Genomic DNA, 18,321 nt, shown 5'->3' on the forward strand with positions numbered 1-18,321 from the left:
AACTATCTTGTCAAGTTCTACTGCCTAAAATTGGAAGACAAGTCCAAGAGTTGCATTTTCTTCTTTCATAAGAGTCTAATGCAATAGGACATTTGCAGAGAAGAGTATTTATTTCATAGCTAAAACCCATTTTCTGTTACTGCCTCTTTTGTACATGGGTATATATACATGTCTAACAGTTAATGGGTCAATCAAATTTCATGAAGGCTAATGTTTGGTAACTGCTGTCAAATAGACGACAACATTTTATTTCTTCGCTATACGAATTTAGCGAGGATTTTAATATCGCTACATCTTCTCAAGGATGAATTTTAAATCCTGCTGGCTTTGAAAGCTTCCTTTCTGTTGAGCATCCCGCTGCGTGTGCTAAATCCCGCTGCCCCAAGCTCTGCCCCATGCAGAGCCTCCGTCCCATCGCGCCCCCAGCAGCCAGCCACTCGGTCATTCATTCCCCCTGCGGGCACCGCTGACTGCAGTCCCCAAAGCCCCTCGTTAAACCCCTCCGTTCCCAGCCTTCCCGGAGAGCTGCTGTCCTTGTGCCAGACAAAGAGCACTCCTCGGGGCAGCGCAGATCCTCTCCCAGCCTCAGCCGGCCGGGGCGGGCAGCCGGACAGCCCGCAGCGGGCGCTGCGCTCTCCGTGCCTTTAGCGGGACGGGGAGCGGGGCTGGGGGCAAACCGGGCACCCCGCAAAGCCGCTGCGGGGGGAATTTAGGCCGGCAGCAGGGCGAGGCCCCCGCTGGCAGCCCCGGGCCCGGCGGAGGCAGGAGACAAGGGCAGGGGGCCTGCAGCCCCGGGCAGGGCTCTGGGGGTCCCTCAGCGCCGCACCCCCACCAACCCCCCCGGCCACCCCCGGCCTTCCCCCTACCCCTCGTCCCCCAAACCCTGCATCTCCCCGCTCCCCCCCGGCTGCTCACCGCGCCCGTGGTGCAGATCGTCCTCAGCAGCCGCGGGGCCGCCCGCAGCATCTTGCGGATGCTCCGCCGGGGGGGCTGCCTCCCCCTCGCCGCCCTCCCTCTTCCCTCCTTCCCCCCCCCCCGCACCCCCCTACCCCTTCCACGGCCCCGCCGAGCCGAAGGACGAGCCCCGGCACCGGCACCGGCGGCACCGGCGGCGGCAGCGCCTCGTCTGATGCAACCCGCGCCGATGCCGCTGGCTCCGCGCCAGCCCGGGCGGCCTCGGCCGTGGCGCCGCGCCCCCGCCCGGGGCCCGGGCTCGGTGGGTGCATGGAGGAGGTCCCACACCTGCAGCATGGCACCCCTAATCCCCCCCTCTGTACCCCCACGCTGCCCCCGGTACCTCCACACTGCCCCCGGTATCCCCACGCACCCCCTAAGGGGCAGCCCCCCGGCCGGGTTCGAGGGGTGGTGAGGGGAGCCCGGGACCCCCCGGGGACTGGAGGAGGCTCTGGATGAGGTTTGTCACCCACTCCCATTCCACGGTGGCCTTGGGACCAGTGGTGACAGGGGAAGGACCAGGCAGGTGATCGGCTGTTGCTGCAAAAATGCCAGTGCTGGGCATTCTGGAGCCCCGTGTTACTGCCAGCATCGCTGGATATGCCAAGCAGCTCATTTATTTAATAATTAAAAAAAAAAAAAATCCTCCCTGACCTCCTCTGAGGTCCTCTCGTAACATAAAGTTTTCGACCTTCGCACCTTTCTAAAGTTGTGACAAAAGCTTCTTGTTGCAGGTATGGAGAAGATTGGGAAAACACGCATTCAAAGTGCCAAAAATATTCTAAGGCAAATGGAAATGACCCCAGAAGGCCCATGAAGAGCAAAACAGCAGAAACTCTGACAGTAGTATAAGCATGACTGCTAACTGGGTCAGGTTTAAAACTAAGAAATAAATATTTGTAAATAGAGGTGGGTGCAAGGCTGAAACACACCCTGTTTCTGTCAAGAAAACAAGGAGGAAAAAAGCGGAGAAGTTGGTCATCATATGGCTGCCTTGTGAACCACATCAGAGAAGTGAGTGCAATGCTTATGCCAAATTCATAACATGCAGAGATCTTGTCACAGTAGAAAACAGCAGAAAAGATCTTGCCCAGTACTCGCAGCCATTTCTCACGGCTTTTCTGCAGAAGATCTGTGATAGCAGTGTCCAGGGTTTAAATACAAGGCCCTCATCCTCTTCTTTGGGGCGCTGCAATTGCCCAGCCAGACCTGAAGAAGAACGTGGCCGCAGAGCTGCTGCTGCTTCTCTGTGCTCAGGGATGTGGGAAGCAGGGTCACTGCATTGCACTGGTCCCACAAGGAGAGGTGATGCTTCCCCCATGGAGTACAGCGACACGAGGGTTTGTTTTACAGCCCACACCATTCCTTGATTTACTTCTATGTAGACGAAATATACCCTGCCCCTTACTCAAGGCAGTCCTGTAAGAATAGGTGACATGGAGTGGAACCTGTAGAAATTATAACTAAAATAAACCACTGGACTTTGTTTTTGCAATGAAGATTCAACACAGACAACCACTAGCCAGTTCCTGTAATTTCCTCTCTTTCTAGGTTTAAAACCTAGAGGACTACCTTCTCCAGTTGATTGAAGTTTCTTCTTATGATGCTTTCATTTGGGGTATATGGGGACTTACTAGGCTATGGAACAGTCTACTGAGGGCATCAGCAAGTTCCTTTGCTCTGAGACACTGAAAACTGAATTGGTTAAACTCGTAGAATTCATCAAAAAGTTCCACTAACGAGGAAGAAGAACACAATTATAGAAGTGGTTCCTTCCCTATTATCCATGGTATTATGAGTTTAAAAAGAAGGGTGTGCAGTAATTCCAGATTTTCAATAAGAAAGCTTCAAAATTTTCCTTCCTGACTTATTTTTAAAGCCCAATGTATTCTATTGTTACTGACTACTTCTATGGGATGTGGCCTCATATCTTCTAATTATCTCACATAAAATCTACCAAACTTCACCACTAAAAGTGTTTTCTTCAAACAAACCCTTTTAAAATTGCATAATAAAACCATAACTAAATAAAACAGGGAATAAAAGAAAATGGCCTGCCCAAACCCTTAATCTTGTTGGACTAATGCATCATTTAATTACTACAGGCAGCATTCATCTGAAATGCTTGTTGTTATTTATTTATTTATTTTTTAAAATTAAATTTTGTTTTGTTTTGTTTTGTTTTGTTTTGTTTTGTTTTTTAAGAAATATTAAAAATTGCACAGTTTGATAGGTCATGTATCTCTCCAAGGACTATACACATGCAAGCACATGACAGTCCTTTTGGCAGCTGACTGAAACTATGATGTACACAAATACAAGGTACAGGCACCTGGTCCCTTACTGAAGGAACTGCTTCACTCCCTCAGACAGCAGGAGGAAGCAGCATAGGGCAGCCTTCATACAGTGATCCAGTTGCACAAATTCCATACAACAGAGCGCAAACAACTTCTGCTGTTGGCTGGCATCAGAAATGCTCCTGTACTACAAAGCGTGGAGCTGGATTCAAACACTGCCAAAGTTCATGAAGCTCCAGGTCCTGGTTTGTGATCCCAAATCCTCTCCAACTACAATACCACATACTTGGCATTTAGCAGCTGACATGCAGGCTTACGGCAAAATACCCGCTGTTCCTAGATAAGCAATTTGTAATGACTCATGGCTCTATTCCTTCTACACCCACAACACAGTACATACAACACTTCATGTGCCAAGCATCAGCTTTTTAATTAGTTGGCATACCTTGGTCTCCAAAACACAACTCCAAACCCACTGAGAAACTGATACATCTCCATTTATCATGTCTAGATGGCTTTACTTCACAAACTATTAAAATGGTGGGTGACACAAGGGAAAAATCAGTGGATAAGGTGTCCATTGTCAGCAGAGCCTCAATGTAAAGAAGAGGAGTGGATTAGGGTGCAAGCTTTATTTTAGATTTTGTAGTAATGAAGAGGGGCAAGGAAACAAACAGGGATAAGGACATGCTAAATAACATGCCAGCATGGTATTTGCATGCTATCAGCTTTTTTCTTGTGATCAGTGATGAACTCATCATATGCAAGGGTGTGCAACCAATATGCAACTCATCATAATGCAAACTCATCATAATGCAAAACTCTTCATAATGCAAAACAAACAAACAAACAAACAAAAAACACTTAAATTGAATATGTAGAATTTCAGGGATCGGCGTAAATATTCACAATCGATTCAAATTGGAGGTTTCTTTGTCATGCAGGCAATGACTGTATTGATGTGTCTGAGAATGAGCAGTAGTAGTACCTTGCAAATTATAAACATTTCTCATTCATTTGGGGAGAAATCCTAGCTCTGGTGATAATCAGTGTAGATTTTTTGCAATTGATTTGCTGCACATTCTATACATTGTTTTCTCTCTGGATATCTTTCTGGTCTCGTTTCTTAAATCCAGAGGTTAACTTGAAGGAAATTGCAATTATCCATAGTAAGCTTTCCAGCACTGCCTTCTCGCTAACCCAGCTAGCTTCTGTTCCCTACTTTCCCGGTGGTGTATGTTCACGATTTGCACAGTTATAAGGTGCTACGTATACCGATGTGAAACACAAATACCATTCAGCAGTTAAACATGCTTGTAAAACAGCATGCTTACAAAGCAAAATGTGTTTGTATGTGCAGAAATGTACAGAACAAACGTGAGACCTAACCCAGCTGAACTTTATAAATCCTCACTAGTTTCTGTAAAGCAAAAGTTTCTCAGTGTCTTTAAAGATATCATCAAGAGTTGGCACGACTGCTGCGGAAGGCTGTGTTCCATGGGATGCCGAGTACGTGCACATACTGAAGTACTTGGGAAACTGCTCGATCTTCCAGGATTTGTTTTCTTTTGAAAACCATACCCTGGGATTTAGCAAATGACTGAACTAGATCTGTATAGCCTTTTTGTCATTGGAAATCAGCCTTGATGGGGATTTTCATGACGAAGAAAGATTTGGTCATAGTTCAGACCTTAATTCCTCAGGAGTACTTTACAGTTCATCCAGTTTTAAAGACTGAGTAATTAAAATATATAAAGTAAGGCTTTGTACTGGTTATTCCCTAACTATGCTAATTGCATGACAAGTTTCAACTCAGATTTTGTACAAGAGCAACTTTTCTTGTTTTGTCATGTGCTAATACAAGATTTCATGGGAAACTTTAATTTCTTGTTTTTCTCTGCAGTGTTTATGTATAAAACTGTGGGGTTTAGTTTGTTTTTCCTCCATTTGGGTCTCATATCCACTTCAGGCTAGAAACACACATGATAGCAAAGTTTTCACAGCCTAGTCATACAGATTTTCTGCCAGCTATACAACCACCTAAAGCTGTATGTTTGGCATTTCATTTTTTCCAGAGTAGTCAAAAGGGGGTATATATTTGATGAGGAAAGGGAATTACTTTACTAATTTAAGCAGTAGAAAAAATTATCATGTTCATGTGCCTTACTCAAATGCATAAATGGACTTTTCTCATATTCCATACAATAGACAAGAAACTACTTTTGTAAAATTTGATATTATCTTTGTGGATCGGAGTTGCAAAGAGCAAGTCTCAGACAGTAAAACTTTTCTGGGAATCCTGCCATAAAAATTGAGGAAGAACTTTATTTAAAATATTCCGAGAGCTCAGCATTGAATGTTCCACAGACAACGAATGTATAGCAGAGCTGGTTTCCTGCAGATTCAGCAAGCCAAATGCTTTCTCCTATAAGTAACTACAAGTCTGTCAAGCTTGGTGGAACTCTGCCTGTATACACTAAAAGCAATTTTTGCTCTGGATGCTTTCACCATTTTTAAAAAATAAAATGGTTCCTGCTCAGATGCAGTGTTAAAGTTTTCACCGAGCTGTCAACTATCATAAAAATTCTGTTAAAAATACCAGGTAACTGTGTTGTCTAATCTTTAGTGATGGTTCTGACTGGGATAACTTCAAAGGAAAATAAAAGGTTAATACCTCACACAGTCGAGCTCATGTTGATTTACAAAGTCATAGATAACTAGCCACTTCATAAATAAAAGAGTCATAGTACCAAGTTAATTATACTGTATTTTGGACTTTATTCTCTCAACTACCCTTTCTAGTACTCAGGTATAACAAATAATTTCAACCAGTACATATTTATGTAAGACTCAGTTCATGTGAAATCTTACTTTCATGGTCATTTTCGTCTAGTCAAAAGAAATGATTGCTTTATCAAGTGTGCCTTTTCAGTAATATTTAAATTACCAAAAATGACTGTGTTAAACAAAGTCTAAAGATTTTTTTCTGACTACTGTATTTTCTGAAGACAGTAAGATATTGAAGCAATCTTTTTATAAGCTTGTACCAAATAAAAACATCCTGGTACATGTGAAAGCCCTAAGTTGTCACCTGAATTTCAGAAAAGATGCTCATGAAACGTGTCAATAATTTCACATGTGCCAACAGCATATGGCCACTCACTGATCAGTCAGCACAGTAAATTTATCAGCCAGAGCCGAGCTAGACTTGCTGTCACTGAAACAACAGGCTTCAGGATGAAGTCCAAGTAAGATTTCCAGAAGAAACAGAAATTCCACCAGCATCTAGAATTGACCTAAATTTCAGTGTCAGCAACAAACACTGCCACCTAGTGTTTCACAAGATAATCAAGTAGTCTGAAATTATTGCATCGTGAGTGCCAGGGTAAAATGTCACTGGTGTATTTGAGTCTAATTGTGATGTTATGAGTTATGCAGCCTCCTGCTCCTTTATAAAAAATGCATTATATTAATAAAATGTTTCCGAAAATAATTTCCTTTTACTGTATTCAAAATAAGGCTTGCCTCTGATTATGTTACGGTTGTCCTGGTGTATTTAGTGTGGTCCCTGTGTAACCCAGCTATAGCTGGGTTACCTGGCCTGCAGCTGTGCTGGTCCCAGCCCTGCAATAAGCAGCCCCACAGCGTTTTACCCTTTACACTTTCAGCTCAGATGCGGGGCAGTGGTGGAGTCACCATCCCTGGAGGTCTTTAAAAGACGTTTAGATGTAGAGCTTAGGGATATGGTTTAGTGGAGGACTGTTAGCGTTAGGTCAGAGGTTGGACTCGATGATCTTGAGGTCTCTTCCAACCTAGAAATTCTGTGACTCTGTGATTCTGCAGGCAGGGCGCTGCTGAGTACCAGCTCTACGCGTTTCAGCCTCGTGCTGAAGCCATCCAGCAGAGCTCAAGGACCCATTTTTCTGAGGCGGATCAACAAGATGTGCTTGGTGACTACTTTTTATGCATTTACGGGCGGTTTTCCACAGCCGAAAGAAAAAATATTGTAAAAAAATAAAAAATAAAAAAAAAAAAACAAAGATTGTTGCAAAAGGCTTTGCTCCAGCTCTGGCTGGCGCCTATCTTTTCCCTGCCCTCAGCACCCACCCCCATGCCCGCTGAGGGGCCGGGCCGGCGGGGCCCCGCTCTCCGCCTCCATTTCCCAGCGGCAGCGGGGCCGGAAGCGCCGTGCGCCTGACTCGGGCGGCGGGGGGCGGTGGTGGCGGTGGTGGCGATGGCGCTGGAGACGCTGTCCCCGGACTGGGAGTTCGGCCGCCGCGACGACGGCTCGCAGAGTGAGTGGCGGGAACGACCTGAGGGGACGGGGCGGGGCGGGGCGGCGGTTGGCGGGCTGAGGGCTGAGGGGAGCCGGCGGCCATCGCCGCCCTCTGCCCCAGCCGCCCCCCGTCCCCTCGTGTCCCCCTCACCGCGGGGAGGTGCTGCCTGGGTCCTTTTTTTTTTTTTTTTTGAAGTGTTTCTCCCTATTTATCCGGAGAAGGCAGCTCGGGATAAGTTAGCTTCTGCTGATGCAGGGTTTTTGGGGCGGCCGCTTGCTGTTTCCCCTGTAGAAAAATCACTATGTGAGCCCTCGTGATGCTTGGCGCTTTGGCAGCATCTGTCAAAACCCCACATTTCTCCCTGACCTACTTAAACAGGGGGTGTACGCGGTTGCACAGCTTCCAGCGTGACTAAATTAACGGTGCCAGGTGTTGCCGTGAAAATGTGTCACTCGTGGGCCCAGTGGTTGATGTACAGAGCTATCCCCAAGGATGTGGCTGGTGGTACCGCGTGCGTTTCATCTGGCTCTCAGTGGAAGGCGAAGCTGCCCTGAGCTGAGCTTCTTAGCAGCTCTCCAGCTGTGGAATGCCAAGCGGGGCTTTTGCACAAATTGTCAGGTCTCCCTCTTGGTCTTTATCGACGTTGAGTGCAGCCAGGAGGACCTCACGTGCCCTCATGCACTCCATTACCACCATCTTGCCAGGGAACAGAATGCAGCTCTCAAAGAAAAGCCAAAACAAAAACCACCGAAGAACTCTAATGACTTGAAAATTACTTGTTTTTCTGTCTATTTTCTCTTTATATCACTAATCTTTAGAAGTTACAGTCTTCTCAATGGAGGAAACAGGACGCTGAGCAAGTCCGGTTTATTGCATCTTTGTCCTAGGTATTTATGGACACAGCACTTGCAAATCCTGCCGGTGCAATAAATTCACTGAGTATTGGCATTGCTGACTGTATGGAAGAAGATTAAATGAAGCTGGGGGAATCTGTACTGCTGAGTGGATCCTTGCATTGTTCCAGCTGTAAAGCTTTCATTTTATCACCAGACAAGAAGCTAAATCAAACTTTATTGTAATCAGATAATGCCTTATGAAGTAGGTCTTTTGCTTGGAAGAAAAGGAGAATATCTCCGATTTCTTTTTCTTTCTCCATGCAATCTAGTTTGTTTAGGAATTTTTTTTGCATCTTAAAAAGTTTCCCCCGTCTCCAAGTCATGTTTTATCAGTTCAACTCTATTTACATCTGGCTAGCTAATAGTTCTCACTCTCATGTCTACTGTAGAAATATGGTGATAAACTATTCAAACCTTTTATTTTTATTTTTTTTTTTAATGATCTGTACAAGGCAGCAAATCAATAACCATCTATTTGGCAATACTTAATATCCTTTAAGTTGAACTATAGCATTGTTTAAATGCATCATTTGGCTGTTGGAAAGATGACAGCTTGTGGGTTTCTAGCAGAATGCTGCTGTGAGATTTTGTCTGAGGTGTGCTGCCTGTTTAGTTTCAGGGAATTGATTTGAACAGCAGTGTCCATTTCTTACTCTTACATGATTTTTAATTGTTTTTCTTTTCAGTTCTTCTTATAAAGCCACAATACCCCTTTCAATTTCTCTGCTCTTAGCTTTGCCTTTTTTTTTGTGTGTGAAGGGAGAAGGTGGAACTGGGGGAATAGAACAGCAAGCTTCTATAAGAATTTAAGTTTTCATGCTCTGCAAAATTGTCTCAGAGTAAAGTACTGCAGCTGTCACGATGGCTAGTTAAACTCCATCCTGCAGGGCCCTGCATCCATCAGTTTTACTGTTTTACCGCAGCAGAGCTTCCAGAAGATGCACTGAGAGGAACTGGGAAGATGGGCCAAACTGGTGGAATAGAACAATGGGACGATACAACACAAGGGATACGCATCTGTGTCTGGACTGTGTGCTGCTAATGGAGGGCTTTTAGTTCACTTGCTTCTTACCTGTTTACGTGAAATTTAGTTTCCTTATTTTGATGGCGCCTGTACATCAGCAGGTCCACGGGTACAGGTGGAGCCCCATGGGTTGGTTTGCCATGCATCTTGGTTAGACTTTTTAGTCCTTTAAGATTCACATTGCTGCTGGTTTCAGATTAGTACTTCAGAAATAGTTCAGGAAAGTTTGCTCTTTACAGCAATCATTTTTCCCTCTCAGTTTCAACTTTCCTGTGCAGAGAACTTCTCATCTCTCTTCATCTGTCTTTATTCATTCTTCCCCGTTACGCCTGGTGAAGTATCCCCACCATGGATTTTCTCTGCTTCCAAGAAATGTCCAAAGGATCCTTGGTTTAGCAGCACTCTTCCACTGAAGTGGCCAACTACCATTTATCTCAGTTATTGGCAACTTACATGAGTAGAGGTTAAACACACCCCCAAAAAGTGTATTTTATACATCTTTACAAAAGATAACCATCTATTTGGCATCTTTACAAAAGATGTATAAAAACTTTATAGAGCAACCTACTTGCTAAAATGTGAAAAGGGCCGTAAATCACTACTTAAGCAAAAAAGAGTACTCTCTGCAGAGTTGTCTTCCTGTTTAGGCAAAGTTCCTTTTTTTCAGCTGACTTGCATTCTTTTATTGATTTAGTCACTTATATAATCCTATTTTCAGTGAGTAGCAGAAGATCGTAAGCTGTAAGATGTGTAGTCTAATAGGGGGAAGACGCTTCAGTCTTCACACGAGAAAGGATTGTAGTTCCTTTCTGAGGATAAGCCTTGAGCTGTGAGCATTCAGTAGCTCAGATAATGCAACTAAGTCAGTAGCTGTCTTTGCTTAAATATATATATAAATTTAAAAAATAACTTTTTTAAATGTTTGATGCTCTTTAATATCTGGGTTTCTTTGAAACCGACACTGAGCTGTATGTTTGTTGTTAAAACAAGAGCTTTGTAGTGAAAAGATGCAGTAGTATTAAGGAGATAATGCGGCGGCAAAATGAGGAATGCAGTGCTACAATGCTAAATAGCAACAGATTAAAACCTTTATAAGCTTTTGGGTATTGCAGTTTGCTGAATATTCTGTAAAACTGTAAATGTTATGAATTCTCAGAAATCCATGCTGAAGTGGAGTTGAAGAATTACGGAAAATTTCTTGAGGAGTATGCATCTCAGCTGAAGAGGATTGAAGATGCTTTGGATGACTCCGTTGGAGATGTCTGGGACTTCAGTCTTGATCCCATTGCGTTAAAGGTCTTCATACACTTTTTAATATGCATTAAAACTGTAATGTGCCTTCTAAACTAATATTGTTTTAATCATCAAACAATTATTTGCCTCATATCACAAGAAAAGTTGTTTTCATATTATTGCTTTCCAGTCCTTTGGGTATTAGTGGAAGCTAAATGAATGTCCTAATGCTCCCTAATATATGTGTAAATGCAGAGTGAGCTGTGTGTTTATGCTTATAGCTGTGCTTTTGAATGGCCTTAAATATAAATATATATGTATTAAGAAAATCAAAATGCACAGTATTTTCCTTCTTCCAGAAGTGTGTTTTTCCCTGCCTATAAGTTTTCTGTGGAGCATGATTTTTTTTTCTTCACCAAACTTGCGCGTATCATTTAAAAGCACTTTGGCTTTTGTTACCACATAGAACTTGTCTGTGCAGAAGATGTTGTCTCAATCCTCTGTCTGTTCACATGATGTGGGCTGCTACAGCACTGGATGTATATGAACTAGTCAGTCTTATGATGGCTGACTTCAGTAGAAAATGTCAGTGCCTGCATGCAAATTTTTTTTGTTTGTTTGTTTTCTACATGCACCATAATGACCATGTTGTTGCTTTCCAAGTTCTGTGAGTAAATTGTTATAAATGCCATATAGTGTAGCTGGTTATTTCCCTTTCTGCATAAATGTGAAGAGTGAAGGCTTCCTGCAGCACAGGTTTGCAGTAATGTGCTATTAGTAGTCCTTTTATTACTGACCTTACTTGAGATTAAACTGTAAAAAAAATAAATAATATATATATACACATACTAACTACCCAGCTGGATAACTGTGGTTTTGACAAGTGTTTTATAAAGTTTGTTTTTGTTTTTTAATAATTTTAGCTTCTGCCTTACGAACAGTCCTCTCTACTGGAGCTCATAAAGACAGAAAACAAGGTAAGTGCTTACAAGAGGGGGGAAGAATAATAAGTTATTCTAGCTAAAACCAAGCCCTTTTAAACATGAAAAATACTCTAAAGATTTTCACTTGATGTGGTTATCTATTTAATCTATTCATTTTTCTTTTGAATCTAGGTTCTAAACAAAGTAATAACCGTGTATGCTGCCCTTTGCTGTGAAATAAAGAAGTTAAAATATGAGGTAAATTCAGCTGTTACTATGTGCATGGAAATGTTTGCAGATTGGCAAGATGACATATAGATTATTATTTTGCAATAAAGAAACAAGTTATAATGTCTAAATTTTTGTAGCATGATTACATATATGCTATTTAAAAAACAAATTTCTGTTTTTGTTGTTAGGCAGAAACTAAATTTTATAACGGCCTCTTGTTTTATGGAGAAGGAGGTAAGTAGCTCCCTTTCCAGTAAAAGTTTGTAGTTTTACTTAATGACTTCAGATTATGTTAAATGCTACAGTAAGTGTAATTTTATATTACGGATACGTGCTTTCACTATGTCTTTGAGTGATGAATGTTAAGAAATGGACTTGATGAGTACAGAGATAGCATTAAAACTTCATCTATAAAGCCACGTTATCTGCATTAAGTATTGTCACATTAATGGGGAGTTTTGTTGCACCCTTACATGAGAAGTAGGGAGCATGGACTGTTGACATTTTTCTGACAAATGGCTTTTAAGTACAGATACTGAGAGAATGCATGAGATGTATAAAAGCAGTACATCTGAAATACATCATGACTCTTTTTTTTTTTTTTTTTTTTCACGATAAACATTTAGGCTTCTTTTTTTTTTTTAAAATGAGATTATATTTATGCTGTACAGAAACCTGTAGCAGCTATTTTTCAAAATATGGCATTGAATACCCATGTTTCATATGTGAATATTTTATCCTAAACCAGCATATTTCATATTAGGACTGTTTTTTGTATTGGTTGTAGTAAAACCGTACATTTGCAATTTGATTGCAATAAGACAATGCAACTGTTAATAAATACTTAGACCAAGTCTTATTATATGATGACTTTATTCATAAGATCAGCTTTTTTAGGAAAAACTACAGCATGTTAATGTCATCTTCTGCACTTCAAATGAAAGCAGTATTACTCATTACTGCTGCTTAGACCGTGATATAATACAGGGACAAAAGTGGCTGAAACTCAGTTGAGTTGACAAACCCTGAAAACCGTTTTTTTTCACGGAATTTAACTGGTAACTCACCCAAGGGGTCAGCCTTAAGCTTCTACATTAAAGGTTGCTAGTCTCGAAGTAAGCAAAGATCTCAGTCCTAAGGACTCAAATGTATTAATGATTTAGGGACATGCTACCTAGCTTTGTTTTCTGATTCAGAAATGTGAGATGGAGGAAAGCATGCTCCTTTCCGAGTAGTTTTCTAGAAAGGTTTTTTTTAATTAAAAAAAAAATAAAAAATCAAGAGCCTTGACTGCAACAGAAGTATGGGGGAATTCTTTTAAGTTCTCTATAAGATGTCTGTTGTGGTTCAGTTGAGAAATGTCAAAAAAAAAAAAAAAAAAAAAAGTGTGGGTCTTGTGTTGTTTTTTTTTTTTTTTTTGTAGATTCTCACTTATTGTTAGACATGGTTTTTAATATCTGAAAAGGAAGTGCAAATATAATTGCACTTAATTGATTGCACAAAATAATAGTAGGGGTCTCTCAAAAGCTTTTCATGTCTCTAGCATGAAAAAAGGCAGACTGTTGTAGATTAGTATGTTAACACAGCAGTTTTATTTCTGCTTCCGTGGTCCATAAGGAATGCTTCTGAATGGCAGAAGTTGAGAGGCCAACCTTCTGTGGTTTGGGATGTAAAAATGATATTCCCTGCTCATTTTTTCATGTCCTTTAAGTAACTAGGGCTAGTGTGGGAATTTCAGGACATTGGATTGCTTTTTGGGTCATTTGCTAATCTCAGTAGAGTAAAGGTTACGTAACAAAGGTGCAAAGGGGAAGGATGCAGTGTTTAATTGGAGCTCTGGGACAAAAATTGTAATGGTTATGGAGGCTCCTTTAGACTCTGGTGATTGCTCTTAAAAAGCATTTTTATGAAGCAAAAGACCAGAAATCTAAAACTAAACGCTGTTTAGGAGTTTCCCTCTACAGGTTGAAAGGTCATCTCTGTAACAGGAGACTGCTTTCCTCTAACGTGGTGTCATTTCTTTTGTGGGTAAACTTGCAGTTATAAGCTGTTTTCACTCAGAGTGGCCCAACAGAAAAATCTTAAGTCTAGAGCATTAATCTGCCATGACATTACCTGACAATAGTCTTTTTAGTATTAAAACTGTTTCAGCAGTCCAAAAGAATTTGACGTTGGTGATACAATTATCGTATCTCATAGTACCATGTTACTCCACTTTGACATACAAGTAGTGCTTTGGAGCTGTGGTGAGAACCAGTTCTATTATACTGCATGATGTATAGGAGAAGGAAAACAAATTTCTTTAGGAACTTTTATTCTACACAGCTTTTCATCTTTGTTTTATGATGCAATATATTTGTTCAGTTAATAGCTATACCAGTAGGCATTCCTTGCAATATATAAATGCCTTGCTTTTTACAGACTTTTTAATGGAAATTTTATATCAAAGTTATATCCTTTAAAGAACTATATTTTATAGATTTTATTTTCTTTCATGTTCTGGAGTTTTTTCTTTCCTGCTATATGTGTAGCTTAAACTAATTTTTAATGTGAAAACTAAATTAAAAGCTTTTAAAGTTCTGTCAGTAAGCTTTTATTTATGTATTCTGCTTGTATGACATACAAATGGTTTGGAGGGCAAGCTTCAGAATTTGATGAATAAAGTAGTGACAAATCTTTGTTTTTCAAGGCACAGATTCCAGCATGGTAGAAGGAGATTGCCAAATACAGATGGGAAGATTTATTTCCTTCTTGCAGGTAGAGTATCTTTTGATTCTGACAGCAATTATAATCTTAATTTTATTTGCAACATGGATTTAGCAACCTCCAGTATCCTGCCTGCATGTTGCTGAAAGGTACTGCAGTCATTTGATAGTCAATGTTTTGCCTGTAGATCCGTTGCAACCAGCTTACTTACAAGACAGCTGTGTAAGTTGGGTTGGTAATCTGTCGGTCTTTACTTTAGCTTTTATTTTTTTTGTTTCTTCATATGCATCTAAAATTCAAGTAGTCTAATGAGAGAATAAGTTATGGCTTGTGTAATCACTGTACAGAGAAATTAGCATTAAGCAAATTTAAATAAGAGTGTAAACTGAGGTTGTTTCATTTGATAGTAATGCTAAAGATCTCTAATCTTATGGCTTCAATTTTTTCAAGTTTTAGTTTTCATTGAAAACTGGGCTTCAATTATTTGTTTATAGATTGTTGTGTAGCTATTGGGGCCAAATTAGAATGTATCTGGAAAAAAATTGCTTGCACCTCTCTTAAGCTTTCAGGAAAGAATATTCATTATTTTGGATGAAAAAAGAATCAGTTCCTTCTAAGGATTTCTTGTGCTTTTGGATTTCAGTCTACTATGATTTTTTTTTTTTCCTTCATTATAGCTTGACTGTCCTGTTCCAAAGATGTTTCTATTTTTATGCAGTATTGCTTGAAGTGGAGAAGATACAGGAAACTTTCATTATGCTTAAACAATTTCTTGTATAATAAAAGTTAAAATTTCAGTTCTTGCTGTATACTAGTATGGCAGTACTCATTTAGTTGCCATTAATAGTTGAGTGCCAGAGGCTGTTGTTTCTTAGCCTCTTTTCCCATGCCTATGTGCAGTTAGGTTTTGTGGTATCTTTTTTTTTTCCTTTCTATTTTATTCAGGCTTTTTGTCCTATCAACATTGTAAATTTTTTCTTTAATACTCTATTTCTTATTGAGCAGATGTTCGAGAGCTGGTGGTGGTTCTGAGAAGGGGCTACACTGTACACTTGTGTTCTATCTTTTGAGATGGAAGTTGAGAGCAGGGTGACTGGTTGTCTGGATAGCTTCAGCATATGTGCATTGTAAAACCCATCTCGTAGTACAAACTTAGGTATACTTAGGTGGTATATCCTGTTAAGTGTATTTATAGTAGAAATGCTACATAAATACAGCAGCCTTGCTTGTGAACCAACTCTGTATATATGCTACTATGGTTTGCTGAACGTTGAGCAACTTGGAAAGAAGGCAGACAGAGGACATTGCTCTAGAGGGAGGGTTCTGTGCTAACAGGCTTGTATTAATTTGGTAAAGCGGTGTGGGGAACTTTTTCATTTTTGAGTCTTTTTCAACTGTTGTGTTCCTCTGAGGTTGCTCATTAGTAGCAAATTGACTGGGGGATGCTGCTGTGGTCAAAGTTACAAGCATTTCTTTGAGGGCAGTGTAAAAATATGAATGAAGACTCCAGGAGAGGTGAAATGTTGTTTCTATGTAGCTAACGTGTATCTACTGATTTATGGGCTCTTCTGAGTTAGATTTCTTGGTATGCAGACAACATTGAGAATTTAATTAACTAGATGCCATAGACTATTGGTTTGCTATGTAAAAACGTTTAAAAAAAAATCAAATTAATGCCATGAAACACTAGTAGGTTGTCTTCTTGCGGAAGAGAGTGCATTTGAAGAACTCTGAAAAAATGGCAATTATCTATATTAGGTAGCTGATAATACACATGTGCTGTTAAATTGGATCATTGGCTGGAAGTGTTAAGAAGGCAGCTGAAAGAAATTTTAAAAAGGCAATGGAAACATGATCTCAGTTGTCTATTAATCTGTTCTTCTGGAACCTGTGGGCTGGTTTCAGCTCAATTTGATAGAGTAATACAAATATAAGAAGTAATGACACTTTCATGTTTTGTGCAAACTGGTGACTAATAGAAGGCAGAAGCCCAAATAAGATCTATTTTTGATGGAGAAGAGAGAATTCAGCTGTTAGCCAGTCTTCTGGCAAGAACAGCAGGCTGTCTGGTTAGCCTGCGTGGGTTGTCTGCTATGGAGCCATCTGTGTGCTGACTGGCCATTCATCTCATGCAGTCTCCTGCCTGGTAGGATTGTAAGGTGCAATAATAAATAAACACTGTTGTGGTTAAGGGAAACCCAGATTCATTTACCCTATTGCTAAAGGAACATCTTGTTAAAATCCATTATAGAAATTACGATCTTTTTTTTTTTTTTTTCTGGGATCAAAGTTGACCTCTTCTTACTCATTTTGTACTATGTAACTGAGCACAAGTTCTGCTTTACTTAAGCATTTATCTCAAAGACTTTTTTTTTTTATTTTTTAAGACAGTATTCTGTGGGTAATCATTTTTATAGAAGGCACAGGCTTCTGTATTAATTTCTCATTTGAATTTGTCTATCTCTGGCTTCCAGAGTGTGATGCTTGAATCTAGTGGGAAAAGGCTCAGCCCTTGCTATCAGGGATATTTGAATATTCCCTCTGAAGGTACCTGGGCACTGCTATTAAGTCACTTTTTACTGTCTAATAAATAGAACTCTTGCAGGCTTTTACAGCAAGGTGTTTAAAGCATGTTGGGCTCCTGGAGGTGACTCTTTTCTGTACCTTCTCCAAAAACCCTGTATCCTTTTTTAAAATGTGGTTTTTCAGTATCTACCTTGTCAAAACCATATGCAAGTCTGAAATCATTTCTGTTTTCTTTATTATGTTTTTATGTGTCTAAAGTGCTTATTGGTACTTTAATATTTCAAGTGGTACTAGGAGCTTTGTGCAGTAGCTTCTTGACCTAAACACAGATCTGTTTTCCATCCTGCTGCAGATCTGTCCACTGACTTGATTAGGAATGTAGCTGGAACTTGTGCTGCAAGTTCAGTGGTTTATGTTCTGTATTTTGGAAGCAGCAACGCTGTTCACAAGGAGGGATTATACATACATATGCATTTATTTTCTTGTATTTCAGGAGCTGTCTTGCTTTGTTACCCGATGCTATGAAGTGGTGGTGAATGTAGTGCATCAGTTGGCTGTTCTTTACACCAGCAACAAGTAATTATTCCCTGAAATGCTTTATCACATTTACGTAGTTAAAAATGTATATAATATAAACACTCTACCAAAGGCATGGTCATTTTTGGAATACGACTCTCAAGAGATGGTGCTTTGCTGTATAAGTTTCGGCTTCATGAGCCATTTTAAAAGTGTATTTTATTTTTGGAAAAGTCAGAGCTTTTATTTGATTAGATGCGAGTGTTTTTTTTAGTGTTTTTTTTTTTTCTTTTTTCTTTTTTTTTTTTTTCTCCCCATTTTTGATAGATTTGGTATGTCAGAGGCACTTAGTCTTGATGTTCAAGAGATCCTCCTATTTTTCTTTCAGCTTTGTTCTGTTTGAGAGAGATTTCTTCTGTTGACTGGTACAGCAGATACCAGTAGCTTCCAAAGATTAAAAATCTGATCGCTTTCACAGTCTAATGTTTAAATGTGTGGTCTTTGTCAATATTAAATCATCCACTGAGTTTAAAAACAAATTACTGTCACTTGCCATGTGAACCCATACTTTTGTGTATACAGTGATAATTGGTATATCTGAGGGAGAGGCAAGTATCCTACAGAATGGAGTCTGTGCTGTCTGAGATCCCTGGTTTATTCTTTAATATTTAACATAAATTATAATCTTTAGATAGAAGATACTATGGACAATACTGCTGTTTGTTTTGATTTTGTAAG

The 18,321-nt window shown here is 40.3% G+C and overlaps 2 protein-coding genes across 4 annotated transcripts in view; one reads left to right on the plus strand and one right to left on the minus strand.

Annotated features, from left to right (window-relative positions):
* Positions 1-989, minus strand: part of ALDH1L2 (aldehyde dehydrogenase 1 family member L2) — a 32,898-nt gene extending 31,909 nt beyond the window's left edge. Inside the window, exon 1 of the mRNA XM_082782343.1 lies at positions 916-989. Coding sequence (XP_082638469.1) covers positions 916-966 — 51 coding nt within the window. The 5' untranslated portion in view covers positions 967-989. The remainder of the gene's footprint in view (positions 1-915) is intronic.
* Positions 990-7,451: 6,462 nt separating this feature from the next.
* Positions 7,452-18,321, plus strand: part of WASHC4 (WASH complex subunit 4) — a 41,931-nt gene continuing 31,061 nt past the window's right edge. For all 3 annotated transcript variants that reach the window (XM_082778882.1, XM_082778881.1, XM_082778883.1), the window contains exons 1-7: positions 7,452-7,546; positions 10,605-10,744; positions 11,605-11,658; positions 11,797-11,862; positions 12,024-12,069; positions 14,525-14,592; positions 17,561-17,643. In XM_082778882.1, the coding sequence (XP_082635008.1) occupies positions 7,486-7,546; positions 10,605-10,744; positions 11,605-11,658; positions 11,797-11,862; positions 12,024-12,069; positions 14,525-14,592; positions 17,561-17,643 (518 nt within the window). In that variant the 5' untranslated portion in view covers positions 7,452-7,485. The remainder of the gene's footprint in view (positions 7,547-10,604; positions 10,745-11,604; positions 11,659-11,796; positions 11,863-12,023; positions 12,070-14,524; positions 14,593-17,560; positions 17,644-18,321) is intronic.

The sequence above is a fragment of the Aythya marila genome (assembly GCF_965140915.1).
Source record: "Aythya marila genome assembly, chromosome: 1".
NCBI lineage: Eukaryota > Metazoa > Chordata > Aves > Anseriformes > Anatidae > Aythya > Aythya marila.